This window comes from Pipra filicauda, unplaced genomic scaffold (assembly GCF_003945595.2).
Source record: "Pipra filicauda isolate LSUMZ 115617 unplaced genomic scaffold, ASM394559v2 scaffold7_size6619720_pilon, whole genome shotgun sequence".
Classification (NCBI taxonomy): Eukaryota; Metazoa; Chordata; class Aves; order Passeriformes; family Pipridae; genus Pipra; species Pipra filicauda.
In genome coordinates this window covers 2,621,466-2,635,645 of record NW_024104976.1, presented here as the reverse complement: position 1 = coordinate 2,635,645, position 14,180 = coordinate 2,621,466, and the positions used below count along the sequence as shown (strand labels likewise).

General features: G+C 35.5%; 1 protein-coding gene across 4 annotated transcripts in view; it reads right to left on the bottom strand.

The window, feature by feature from the left end:
- The window catches only part of DMXL2 (Dmx like 2), a 48,889-nt gene that overhangs the window by 29,128 nt on the left and 5,581 nt on the right, over positions 1–14,180 (bottom strand). For all 4 annotated transcript variants that reach the window (XM_027732027.2, XM_027732029.2, XM_027732028.2 and 1 more), the window contains exons 2-13: positions 11,923–12,048; positions 10,147–10,218; positions 9,415–9,493; positions 8,619–8,775; positions 7,611–7,677; positions 6,683–6,861; positions 6,179–6,362; positions 5,002–5,176; positions 4,095–4,325; positions 3,702–3,979; positions 2,861–3,551; positions 1,047–1,168 (exon numbers count right to left, since the gene is read on the bottom strand). In XM_027732027.2, the coding sequence (XP_027587828.1) occupies positions 1,047–1,168; positions 2,861–3,551; positions 3,702–3,979; positions 4,095–4,325; positions 5,002–5,176; positions 6,179–6,362; positions 6,683–6,861; positions 7,611–7,677; positions 8,619–8,775; positions 9,415–9,493; positions 10,147–10,218; positions 11,923–12,048 (2,361 nt within the window). The remainder of the gene's footprint in view (positions 1–1,046; positions 1,169–2,860; positions 3,552–3,701; positions 3,980–4,094; positions 4,326–5,001; positions 5,177–6,178; positions 6,363–6,682; positions 6,862–7,610; positions 7,678–8,618; positions 8,776–9,414; positions 9,494–10,146; positions 10,219–11,922; positions 12,049–14,180) is intronic.

The window sequence follows — 14,180 nt, the reverse complement described above, 5'->3', positions numbered from 1 at the left end:
TCACTTATGATAAATTGATGCTTCAATTTTCCTTGCTGGCAGAAACTGTAACAGACTTCTTCCTGTTGTCACTTTATCACTCAAGAATAATATGTTTAGACATTTGCACTGTTGTGAGTTGGCACCTCCTCATGGGGATGATACATCAGTTTTTATGGCAGCTAAGTGTTATTTACTTAAAGATTTATCCTTTCATAACACAGTATAAAATATCTGTGCAATGAGAAACAAATATATTGATTCATTTCTTTTTGAAGCTTCAGGTTTTGTTGCCACATATGAAAAAATAAATGAGTACAGCTCATATATAAGCTGAAGGCTGTATTGATTTTTGCTGGAATGTTCATAGTCATTGCTCCTAGAACAAATTTCTCAGACTGATCTAAATGCTGACAGGCTCTGTCTTGCAGGATGGCTTATAAAAGAACAGAGAAACGGGGGGAAAGGGATGAAGATGTGTTTATACAATAGCAGTGTAAGGTCAGGCTTTACTTTGCTTAAAGTCACAGAAATTAAAGACAAAAAGGATGAAAAATTGCTTCTTACAGAAAAAAAATAACAGCTAATATTACCCTTAGCAATAACCTGCCGATTTCTTTATATTCCATCATCTCTGTCCTTCCTCATATATAGATGTAACTTAGGTGGATACACTTTTGTCTTGCTCATCTGTCCTTCACCTCAAGAGCTCTAGGCTCCTCTTTTGAGAAGTCAAAGAGAGAAATTCTATTTTTCCTTTCCCCACCTGCCACAGGTTGGGAAAACTTGTCTGGGAAATTTTGTTTCGATCCAGACACTTTTGTAGCACACAGTTGCCTTTCTGTCTGCTAATGCTTACCCACAGTGCAAAACATGTAACTATGCAAGGTATAACATATATGATCCTGTACATGGAATGGCACAAAAATCCCACACAGCTAACTGAAGACAAACCAATGGAAGGGAGGGGGGAAAATAAGTTAACTTTAGTTTTATTTTAATACTTTCAAATCACGCTATTTTTGGATTTTAGATTTCTAATGTGGCTCAAACTGCCACAAACTTACAGATGATTCAGGGTCAGATAATTCATCCAGAAGTTTTCGTGCATCTACAACAGCTTGATAGAGCCTGAGGTTTTTGCCATCTGATGCAACAAAGCAAGCACTGGCAGAGTTGCAATATGTACCTGACAGAAAACACAACAAATGCATAAAGAAAAAAGTGCCAGTCAATGACATCAGGTAATCTATTACAATCCATAATATCTGAGTATGATTCAAATATAATTTTCATGAAGTATTGAAGCAAAAAACCTAAGCAAATGTGGTATTAAAACACCATTATTTAACTTTGAAATAACTCCATTTCTTCTCATTTATGTAAATGAAACTCCTCATTAAAGTTCAGTAACCCAAGCTGAATTCACATATGTTACTGTTCACACATGCAATGCCCAGTCTGTAATACACCTAAAGGAATGGGCTGTCAGAGACAATTCGGAGTATGACTGTAAAGGTAAAGTGCTCAGAAATGTTACATCAGCCACAGCTTTTTTCCTTGTTTATTGTCTCTAGGTACTTTCCATAAAATTAACCTCTATGAATATTCCTTTCTGCCCTGCAGTTAAGAGTGCAGATATAAAAGTAGAGGGAGAAATAGATTTGTAGTTCTGAATAACATATGAAAAACTGTGTATTTTTTGCTTCCCTACAGTAAATACAACAGGCTTGACATGAGATTGTCTATTCTGATATACGTTTTCCTCTAGAAGAAAGCAGCTCGTTATTTGTGTTTAGAACACTGTGTGGGATTCAGACAGCACAGAATGTTACTATGTAAGCAGAGAAAATCAAATATATTTATTTTAAATCAAAGATATGTTATGCATTTATTAAGCGTATTTAGCATATTTAGGATTTTTGGATTGTATATCATCTTTGACACCCATTTAATCATTGCAAAGGCAAGTCTGGCCTGAGCATAACAAAATCACCTGGCATTAGTATAAAATGTAATATTACATCCACAGCACAAATGGCATTTAGTACTGTCTACAAAGATGACAACTACTATAACAACATCTTTGTGATAGTTAATAAGTATCTGAGTGGTTGAATAGAGTAATGAGATAGTTTTCCTAACTGCAGTGGAAAGCCCCAAAATTAAAACCAAAAACTAAAGAATTGTCCTGGGCATTACACATCAGATGTACTGTCGGACATCTGAAAAAGTATTGCTTGCAGTTCTGTAAAGTTAATGTAGTCTATTTATTTAAAAATATTCTGTGTTCTAACTGGGCTTTTGTAAACCCTTGATGGTCTGAAGAATTTCAGTGTTGTTTCAGGATCTTCTAAGCAGAATTTTTAGTCCGCATGTTAAAAGAATTTGATAATGCAGATTTTGGCTGAAAATCTTTCTCGATAATTCTGATGTTCAAATGGTCCAGCTACAAATTCTGTTCAACCCAGTGCCTCCTGCAGCTGCATGTGGTCAGCAACCCAGACACCTAAGCCATCAGAAAGAACATCTGCATTTTTAATACTGTGTCAATGCAGAGAACACTCAGGGAAGCTGCCTAAAGCTCTGAGGAAAGGCATCATCTTGTTCTTTGCGAGAGTAATGAGTGCTTAGGCACAGAGAGGAGTTACTGAATGTCAGTAACTGATCCACAGTGACTGCAGACACACTCAGACCACAGGAAGTGTTTTGCAGTATCTTAGCCTCAAATGAAATAAAAATGCTTGATTTGCACAATACCAGGAAATTTTTGAAAGGTTAATATAAACATAGTCCAAATAAAATAGTAATTTATTTTAACAAATTAATTCTAGCAACTGACAATGTTAACCCTATACAGAAACATGCCACATATACTCACCAAGGCAATAGCTGGGAATGAGTGTTGGAAGCCAGGCTACATTAGAGAAAGCAGAGGTGTGGAGAGAGTTAATTCGAGCCAATTCAGACACTCCTCCAGTGTAGGATAAAGGCCCTATGGGGTCCACACGCCACAGAATCAGCTCACTGTAGATGGCATTTGGGTCATGGAATGTACGGGTTGCTGCGTTTTTAAGTTGCTGCTTAGAAGAACCTTTCTTATGTTTAATGGGATCCATCATTCTGGTTATCCTGTCAGAGTCCCAGGAACTGTCTGACTCAGGAGTTAACAGAGCATTATGGTGAGAAGATGTGAGCAGTAAAGGTAACACAGAATGGCAAGCGAGATCATTGAGATGGAAGCGGTGTCCACAGTACCTAAATTTATGGGATACAGTGAGCACAGTAGTGAAGGCTGATTTATCAGCAAAAGTAACTGCCCACTGATTTAGAGAGCCATCTATATGTTTGGAAATCATCATTACTATGGGAGAAATTATATTCACATTTGCACTGTCCTGGGCAAAGCTTTTACTTGCTAGAGTATTATCTGGAAAGTCCATTGTCTTCTGTTGTGCAGCACTACTGGCATCTTTTACAAAGATAGGGCAAGCATACATCATAATATTTTTGCTAAGGGAACTAGCATCTCCTGAGGGAAATGCAACAGGAATCCTAGAAGAAAATGAAACCTAAAAAAGAAATAAAAAAGGAAAAAATTAGAATATACAAACTCAGGAAGTACTTCATTAAATTCGTACTGATGTTCAGCTATAAAAGAAAGGACACACTGTTTGTTGATTAAGATCATAAATAATAAAACCATCTCAAATATATAATACCTGAACTTGTCGAAAGATGCCTGGATTGTATTCATCTAAATATTTCACATGCCACACCAGAAAGGTCCCATCAACAGGATGGATAGTAAAAAGCATGTCTGGATTCCTGTTCCATTCCGTCAGGAGCAAATCAATTTTCCGATCTAACAAAACTGTTGGAAGAGGCATTCGTGGCCCTGCCAGCAGGGAGGTTTTGGGGCTTCCCTCTCTTTCTCCATCTTCATGTTCTGAGGAGCCTGTACCAGTTCCTGTCTCTGATTCTCTGTCTATAGACAAGTCTGCAACAGAAAAGAATTGTGCCATTTTATCCATTGCAAAGATTTTCCCATCACTTTCCATCCAAAACACAATATATTTTTAACCTGTGAGCAGGACAATCTGATAAGAACTAACCATGGTCTAATTTCATATGTAAACCTCTCTCTTTTTCTTCCACTTCTTCTTCCTCTTCAACTTCAACATCAAAATCTTGTTCTAGTTGTTGTTCAGAAATTTTTCTTAAATGTTGCATAAATACTTCAATGGAGGATGTGAAACTAAATTCTTTATTATTCAACCAGTGGACAACGAAGCCATTTCCTTCATCTATATTAAAAGCTGTTCCAGCCAAGACTGATGGAATATCTGTGGACATTTTAAAACAAATAAAAAAGCTATATATTAAACTGCTTATTTTTTATACATATATATATACACACATACACACATTTAACTTATTTTAGGTATAACATCATTTGTGCCCATAAGATTAGAATAGGCAGGTGACAGATCAAGTTTCTACATGCAATTGTAATAAAAAAAGTAAAGATATTTTAATGGCAATAAATTTACATGAAAATTTATTCTTATGTGAATGGTAAATGATATTCAACAGGCTTAATAGCTCAGTTTCATATTTTGCAGTGTTGTCATTCATGTACAGATTTTTTAAAACATTATGCAATATTCTATAAAACCCTACTATATATTCTGTAGAATACAATTACTCTATCCATCATATACCATGGGCTCCCAAAACCCAAGAATCAAACACCAAGCAAACTGGAAATTTAGGTTTCTTTTCCTTCTGACATGCAAAGATGAATTTAATTGTCTTGTAAAATTGCTGAAGGTATTCAGAATAAATTCAGCTTCATTTGTCTTACAAAACTCTATGCCAAGTAACAGACTTGTGAAATAAGAGTCTTCCTACAAATTCGCTTTATTCAGTTAGGCAAAGCAAAGAATGTGCATTTCAGTTCCCTTTATTTTTTTCATTTTGTGCAAATATATTAGAGTTCAATAAATGGTTGTATTTCACCTGTGTTAGGGTTGATGCTTGCTGCTATGTGGAAGTGACCAAGTGCATTTGCATGGTGTGAAATGTGACGCTGAACTTCATGAGTCCCCTGCTGATCTGGCAGCACATCCGTGTGGGTAACAAGAACTGAGGATCTCCTTTGTCCTTTTCTCATATTTTTCAACTGGTGAATTGTCTGTTATAGTTATAAAAAATAAACTGAGAAATACTGAAAAAAAAAGTAAGGTAAAAATTCACACTTACGTAAAGCTAAAGCTTTTTATGTTTCTTCTACGAAAGAAATGATGAGTGATTTCAAAAAGATTATTTTAAATAGATTTCAACAGAGATTAGTAACACTTAATGTATGTTGTTTCTGGCCAAAGGCAAAGCTCTTCTAACAGTCTCCAAGAAATTTCTTTAATATCGGCTCCAACAACAACATAAAAATACCCACTATTCTGCATAACATTAATAAATAAGATTACAACAATCTAAAAGCAGTAACTTTTGCAATATAATTTTATAATGAATTATTTTTGTACAACTGAGAATTTCTGAGAGCACGTGGAGAGCACAACTGTTTCAGCAGCCCAAAGTGTACTTGATTCCAATCTTCCTATTTGTTGATGGTCATGACATGTAAGAAGTAAAACCTTGGTCTGACTGTAATAGTTACAAATAAGGGGTGACTGTTTTCTTTTCTTTTCTTGTTTTTATATTGACAGGTTTTCTCTTACTGTAAACTTAATAGTCTTGATAAAACTGCCACTGAAATGAAATTTAGAGCCCCATAATACCATTTTTTTGAAATGCAATTATGAAACGAGGTAACTAAAAGTTCAAAGAGTTTATTTACTCCTTCCACTGTTTTTGTAATTACAGACCTTCAGACCCAATCAGAATGAAACTATCACTACTATTCCATATTAATCATTGTCTCTTCCCATCACTGTTAGTTAGCTAAAGGAAAAGTAAACTGAGTTTTAAAACCATGGAGCTTGAATGCAGAGTTGCAGTCTCAGACTTTTTCAACGTTTAGTAACAGACTTCAAAAACCGATACGAAATAATTCAGACTATTCTGTTATGCACGTAAAGACTACGTAATACACATTCTTAGAGTTTTACATCCTTAAGTATTTAAAGTTTTAAGAACCCTGAAATTAAAATTCGACAAATCCAGTATTTACTTGTACCTCTAGTGCTTGTTGTATTTTGTCCTTTTGCTTTCCAGACTGAGAGACAGTGCTGCTAATGCTGGAAGTGCTTGTTTCACAGATCTGCTCCCCCAGAAGAGTATCTTCTGGTAACAGCGTCTCTGCCCACAGCCGACAGATGCCATCGAGACACGACGTGAGTAACACATTACACACCAAACCCCTAAGGCAGACACATCCAGATTACTGCCAGTGGAATTAATTTAGCTATATGAACACAGCAGAAATTAGGGGAGTTTACATGTATTTAGTAGTTATTGTTTCATCTCAATTTCTGCTTCTCCCCCAACTAAATGTTAACACGACTATCACTACTGTAAGAGGTAATACCAAAGCTTATGGGAAGCTTGATAGAAGCTTGTTTCTTGACAGAATAAGAAGAGAAATGTCATATTCTTGATGGCAAAACATTAATCAGAGTATTAAAAAAATATTTGACAAAAGGTTGCTTGTTTTTTTTTTTAAAAAAGAAAGCTTTCAAACCTGGGCATGTACTTGCTAATGTTCCGCCACGAAAACCCCGTCACTGCTCGAGGATGTGCCAAATAAACAAATGAGAATTGGACATCCTCTGAGCATCTTCTCTTTTCTTCATTCTCTTGGGGCAGAAGAGATGATTTCCAACCAGTCATAGGATACCAAACCTTTAAGAGGCAGTCATCCTAGAAAAAGCAACAGAACCACGGGGTTAGCTAGCTATAATTCAAAATGTTACAAAAGGAAAACCTCAAATAATAAGGAAACTGCCATTCTGGTAGCATTCATGAAAACTTGGCCCAGAACTAAAATTCATCTCATTGTTTAACTAAGATTAAGTGCAAGCAACATATGCTTACCTGTCCAGACTTGTAAACCAACAGGAATCATTGAATGAGAGGGTGATATTAATGAGAATTATTAATTGAAAACCTTGCTTGAATAAAGGATTTGACAAAAAAACATTGCAAACTGAAATAGAAGTTAAGAATTGACAATTGAACCCAGAATTCGCTAAATAGAAAACCTTGTCTAATTTATCCAGACATCTGCATATTATACTAGTTTAAATGTGTATGTGTTCTATCATAATGATCTGATATTTATTCTCAATATTTTCAGCAGAACTAGAAAAATATGTTTATGCATATCTAAAAATACATCTAAGTATACTTTATCAAAAATATATATGTGTATATATATACACACACAAGTCTGTATCACTATATTCAGTAAGACTACATAACTAAATCCAATTTCTTGTTGCTGAAATTCATGCAATTACACAAAAACACAGCATTACACATGAGATCATAATTTACCTTTGCTTAGACTATAATAGAGTGTATGGTCCAGGACTATTCATATTACTTACTTCTGTCAAATAAATGCAAAACATTGCAAAACTTATTTAATTATCCTTTTTGACCCTTACCTTCCCAGCTGTTGCAAAGTATTCACCATCAGGAGACCATGACATCAAATGTACTGATGTTGCAGTCCTACAGAACACAAGAGCAAATTAAGTAAGGTCTATTTATTCTAGAGTATTCCATAGGTTTTCAGTGGATTAAGTGTTACTGTTCAATATTTAAATGAAATATATTAGTATTTTATAGTTGTTGCTTTAAGCATACTTTACAAATAGCAGAAGCATAAAAATATTTGCTATAATGAAACAACATAGTATTTTCACAGTTTTACTGAAAAACAGCTCATAAAATAAATTGTTTTAAGTACAGCAAGCCTAGGTTAGATCTAATGAGATCCTAGAAGTGAAGTTTGTCCCACCTGCTCCTCTACTCCCAGTGAAACCAAGACAAATAGGAGGAAGAAACGAAAGTAAATATCTTTCTCATAAATGTGATGCTATTTGTCTGTGATTAAAGGTTATGGTCTGATATCTTTAAAAGAGAAAAGCTCCCTATGCAGTGCTTTGTGGGCAAAGCTTTGTGTGGCTTCAGAAAACTACAGAGAAAACAGGTTCAGAGGCAGCTACTTCCCAAGTCTGCATACATTTGGAAATGGATGATCAGGAAACACTTCTGCAACATGAAGCTCCAATAGAACTAAATAGAAAGTTTCAGGACCCCCTCTCCTAAGATTCAGGAAGCAGCTCTTATCTCTATCAGTGTAGCTTATCTGCCTGTTACTGCTCCTCTACTCAGTCTCATCCAATATTCAGCATTATTTTCACAGATGAGAAAACAGACGATTCTGATACATTTTCAGTGGTACAGTTTGGATAAGCCTTTGATGAGGTTTTATTCAACCATCTCATGGTAGATCACTTGAAAAAGTGAGGATTTCTTATTTGGAGTAACTTATATTCTTTGAATTTTATGATATTTAAAAGCACATTTTAAAATATAGTTTTGGAGAGAAGATATTGCTGATATGTGAGGTAGAATTGCAATCTGTCTTAGAATAAAAATTATCTCACTTGCACTGCCAGACACATTTCCAGTCATTTAGAACTGGGAGAACTTTATCATCTTTGATCTGATTGTTGGGATCATCATCTTCATCTTCTTCTAGAATGTCATTAGATGGAGGGGCCCACAATTGCAAATAGTCAGTTGCTGTCAGCAGCCTGTTACCTGAAAGTGAGAAATAACAAAGCTAGGAAACAAGATGATGAAGGGATATGCAAAGATGTAAGCCTATCATCACATTTTGTTGTAAATTATTCAAAACAGATTGAAAACTAAATTTTATCAAGTCCGTTTTAAATATGATAGGGTATTCAATCAAATTATACAGCTGGTTTTATCAAAACATTTTGAATTTATAATACCTTTTAAGAAAGAACATCAAGGAGTTTTTTGTGACTTTGAATCGCAGAATCATATTTACTAATGAATATTGCAGATGCTAAATAGCTATTCACACCTCAAATAAATACACAAACATCTTATAAAGATCTGTGTCTGGGCACACTGCTGACTTTAATTATGATAGAATTCTGTCTAAATTATTATTAGTAGTAATTTAAGTCAGTTAGCAATTTAACACTGCGATTCCCAAACCAGGATCTTGCCTAAGAGACTCAAAAAAACACTTGGCACAGTATCTTCACAAATCTTAACTGTAGCCTCACATTTTATGCAACACTGCCTGAAAACAGGTAATCTAATATTTCCATATTCATGCTCTCACTTTGTTACAATAAAAATATTTTGTGTCCAAGTTGTTCTAACTAAAAATGTTGAACAAATACTTCCCAAACTGTGCGTTACCTTGAGGATCCCATGCCAGGTTGTAAGTCATAGAACTGAGGAAGAATTGCCCAGTTTTAAGCCACTGACACTTCAGTTGCTGTAGTTTAAAAACAGTAAAGGATTAATTCTCATATCAACAGCAAAACACACTTCTTTCTCTAAGAAATTGCTATTAAGCCTGTTGCAAAAACAATCAGTGGTAGGGTGCTAAATCCAGTTTTGATAAGTTTTAAATTGTTTTATAAAATTTAAATGTACCCCAGGGTGCCCTGTGAACCAGATCTGGACTTGCCTTACATCCAAATATATCTGTAGACTACTTTAAACTAGTGAGGTCACAGATTTACAAGAACATAAGGGAGGGCAGTAGAGATGCAACAAAGATTGTGAAACCTGCTTCAGAACACACTTAATGCTCGAGTGCTTGGCTGTGGCTGTGCTGTTAAAACAACTCTGGGTGAACATGAACAAGTCTGTGTCATATTTCTGACAACGTTCAAATAGGAAATACCAACTTCTCACCATGTCCTTCCAGTATGAGATTCAAGAACAAGATGTTGTGAACTTAGGAGAAGTGCAGTCCACAGTCCAAGTCATGCAGTGGACGATTCAACCCACCCAATTTTATTAGGAATGGTGGAAAATTGTTTATCCATTTATCTTTGGTGTGCCAACATAATTTAATAAAAGCCAGACTTCTACCTCTTCTAAGAGTCTAGACCAAATTACAATTATGAAATACATACTTACACAATTTCTTTTATGAGAATTTATACCAAGTGGTTCAAAAATGCAAACAGCATTTCCATATGATGCTGCAATCTGGGAAAAAAAAAAAAAAGAAGTTGAAGACTCAAAATGAATGGTTAGGAGGTAAGCGGAACAAGTGTTCCTTAGTATTCCAAAATAGCTGAAGAATTTCCAGTACTACTTCTGTGTGCCATGTTCAAGAAAAGTGAAATTAATACAAATGTAATTAACTGTTATAGGTATATTTTCTTAAGGCAGTTAAGAAATACATACTTCTGAATAAGCCCACCTTTAAGATTTTAACTCTAAGCATCTTGTTCAGTGGCATAAACACTGTCAATCAGACAGAGAATATTCTTCTAGGGCAACTACTGTTAATGTATAAGGGAAAGCTGATGCCTTCACTGCTTCTGCTCATGTTCTGTCTACTTCACAGCTAACTAATGCATTAATTATTAGTGTCTGTGTCTCTGCGTGTTCCTAGATTCCATCTTGTATCACTAAATCACTAAATAATAGTTAAAAGGAACAGCAAGAAATGTAATTCTATTTTTAATATTTAAATACATTTTGAGAGGAGATAAATGGTAAGTAGAAAAACTGAAGTATATAGACCACTGAACCCCTCAGTTTCTTTCACTCACTTATTTTACAGAAACATCTGAACACAAAATGGTCTTTATTAAGAATTTATCTGGGTCTTGACTATCTTTAAAATTCCTTTTTCTTCTTTAAAAGACTCTCAAAAGAAAAACCATTTAAGTTCTTCCCATTCAGGATCTGGTTTACTCAATACAGAAATGCAAAAGTTTCCTGACATTTATGATGAAATCTTATTTCTTTAAGGGGAGCGGAGGGAAGGTTGCAACCACATACTCACTCTCCAGGTACAGAACAGACCGTGAGTTCAGTCCTGAAGGCAGAACGACCCAGGGGTTTGTGGTGATCTTGCAGGGATCAACTCTGCAGCTGGAATCTCCTTTCCAGTCCTACTGGGACTGCACTGCCAGCTAAACCTGCCCTAATCCTAACTAAGGCTTCCTCAATGGTGCTACCAGTTTAGAAGTAGCCAATATTAGTCATGAGTGGCAACCGACAAACCTTTGCTCAGTGTACTGCCATAACTCCTAGAAAGTGGTTTTTTGCTCAGCTTTCTAAACTGTCTCTTTAGTATTGTTTAGGGATTAAAAATGAAACCACGTGGCAAGTCAACTGCATGGCAACTCCTTGCTCCTATGTGCAATTATGACAGCTCATACTGTAGCACTTCTAAACACATTAAATGTGCCAAAGCTTTCCTGAAAAATAAGTATTTCAAATACCTTACTTTGCAGGACACTTATGTATGTGTATATATATATATGTATACATGAATGATTTATCCATTTCTTCTTTAGTTAGATGGAAGTATACAATAATGGAGACAATAAAAATCATTTTAGTACCGTTTCAGTTCTGAAACTATACTGAAATTAATATGTATGTTCACATTTTGAGAGACCTGTTACTGCAGGTCCCAGAAAGGAGTAAAAATCATTGTTACAAGATGACTCCTGCTTTCTCTACCCCCTTCCCTTTCCCTGCCCCACCCCCCAAATTACTATTAAATTTTAAGAATTCATAGAGTAACACACACTCTGAAAGTCACAGATTAGTAAAACATGATCTTTATCATAAAATTGACTCTTTAATTCTATTAATGTATTATGTTGCTGTTTAATTATTTAATTTATTCAATTTTTAAAAAATTCTTTACAGATTTATTAAGATCCTTACCCTGCCTTGTCGTTGGGAGCACTCCACACAACTGACCTGGATGTTTCCATGTTTAGCACCAGGAATAATTTGCACACATTCAAAGTCATCTGCCAGAATAACAATGTCACAACCAGAGCCATATGCCTGAAACATTTTTTAAAAGAAACACAATTAAGTATTTATTTCCAAAACCAACTGAACACCTGTTACAGGACTGGTGTTTGGAGAGAACTGTGAAAATCCCCATTAAAACAAGCTGTTACTGTGTAGTGGGTTTGTTCCTCATCAATTCAGCCGCAGAAGGAGCAACAAGTAGAAACAAAGTAGCACAGGAGATTGTACCTCTACCGGGATCGCCAGACAGAAACTGCAAAAAAACCCCATCAAAACCCAAACCCCAACTTTAATCTAGAACTTGAACTCTGTGTGTACTTTCTGCTAGGTTTAGGTTTTAGTTGTTGTTTCATTTCTCCCCTCCAATTCTTGTTGCCTTCTAGAGCAAGGCAGACAAGAGTTTACTATTCAGGAGCATTTATTAATGAATTTGCATGTAAGTTCCTAAAGAAGTGTGTGCTGTGCCTCTCTGCCCCACCCCCCCTTTTTTTTTTTTTAAGAATAGTAAGTGATTCTTTTCTATAAGAATCCAATTGCAGGGCTTTTATGTTTGTTGGGTTTTTTTTTTCTGGATATATTTTATGTTGTGCAACACATACTATAGCCTAACTAATATGTTTATGAATTAGCTACAGAACAATGATAGCCTGCAGCACTTTTTATTGACAGGATAAATACATATCTGTCTGCCACCTTTTCACCTGTTCTAAAAAGTTTAATCACTCCAGATTATCTGTGCAACTGAGCTCCCACATTCAGGCATAGAAATCCCTCCCTAGCATCAATCTACCACTAAGCCTTTTACAGTCACCAGTCTCTTTCCTTAAAGTCAGTTTTCCACTGATTCCAATACAGCCAGCAGAAATTTTACAGCTGAGTTAAGCAGACAGTGCAAGTCCTCAACAGTCAATTTGAGATGGTACAAAATTACTTTATAATTTTAACTTGCCCCTTGGTTCTTTTAAAATAATTTCCAAAATACTGAGTCAGTCCTTGTCCTCTCCTTTGAGGTCAATTATTTTAAAGCTACTCAAATTTTTGAGAAGCGTATGAGAATTTGTGAGTATTTCTAGAGATTTACATGATCAACCCCCATTGGTGGACACACTGAGATAAAGGCACAAGATAACAATGGGAATGGATAATTTAGGTCTCATGACCTTCTGTGTCTAGTTCTGATCCTCCTGGGAAGGAGCAACAAGTGAGAAAGGCTGAAGAAAAGGACTTAATTTAGTGAAAATACAGTCAGTGCATGAACCAAGAAAGGAACAGCAACACAAGCAGCAAAGCAGAAACTCAGTCCTCAGATATGAACACACCACGCAACTGCCCACACAAAAATGAGGACTGTGGATAAAGCAGTTTGTCTCAAAGATTTCCAAAGTCATCTCAAGAAAATAAAGTGACACAGTGTTGTCTGAGACCTCAAGCCCACAGCTGTTGTTCTGGGAAGCTCTGAGGAACTGATACTGGAGTGATTCACAAGGTAAGCAGGATTGCTAGAACGTTGTTGGGGGTAGATTATCTGTGTAACAGAATATCCCAGCTGCTTGATGACTAGGCTATGCAATTATTAGATCCAGCCTGGAAGAGAATAAGTTATTATTCAAATTGAATAGGATTATTTCCAGAAATAAGAGAAAGAAAGCTGAGATTGAGATAAGTTCTCACATTGAACAGAAAGTAGTTTTGTTGTTTTCCTGTATTTTATAATGGAATATAACTACTAATACAAACCTACTAAATGATTTACATTGTTATCTAATTATTTAAATTGTTATCTAATACAGTAAAAAGAGGTACTTATCCACTTCAAACGAGGACTTAATCCTTTTAGTTACCCTGATTTTTCATTGTTGGTATTGCAAATTTCAAACTAAATTAAACATAACTCATAACTAGTTGCAGGTTTGTTAGCAGGGGACATGTACATGTGTCTCAAATTATAAAAGGAAAAGATTTCTCAACTTCAATTTCCTTTTGCTCACTGTTCTTAAACATGCACATTTGTATGTGTGTGTAAAGCTGACAATGCACAAAACAGAAAATATTTTAGACTTGGCTATGTGTGCTTATTCTGTGAAGCAAAAGAATTTAGTGCCTTCCTCTTTAAACACTTCAGCTTTTCATCTCTCCTGTCTCTACCTACACTTCTTATTCTA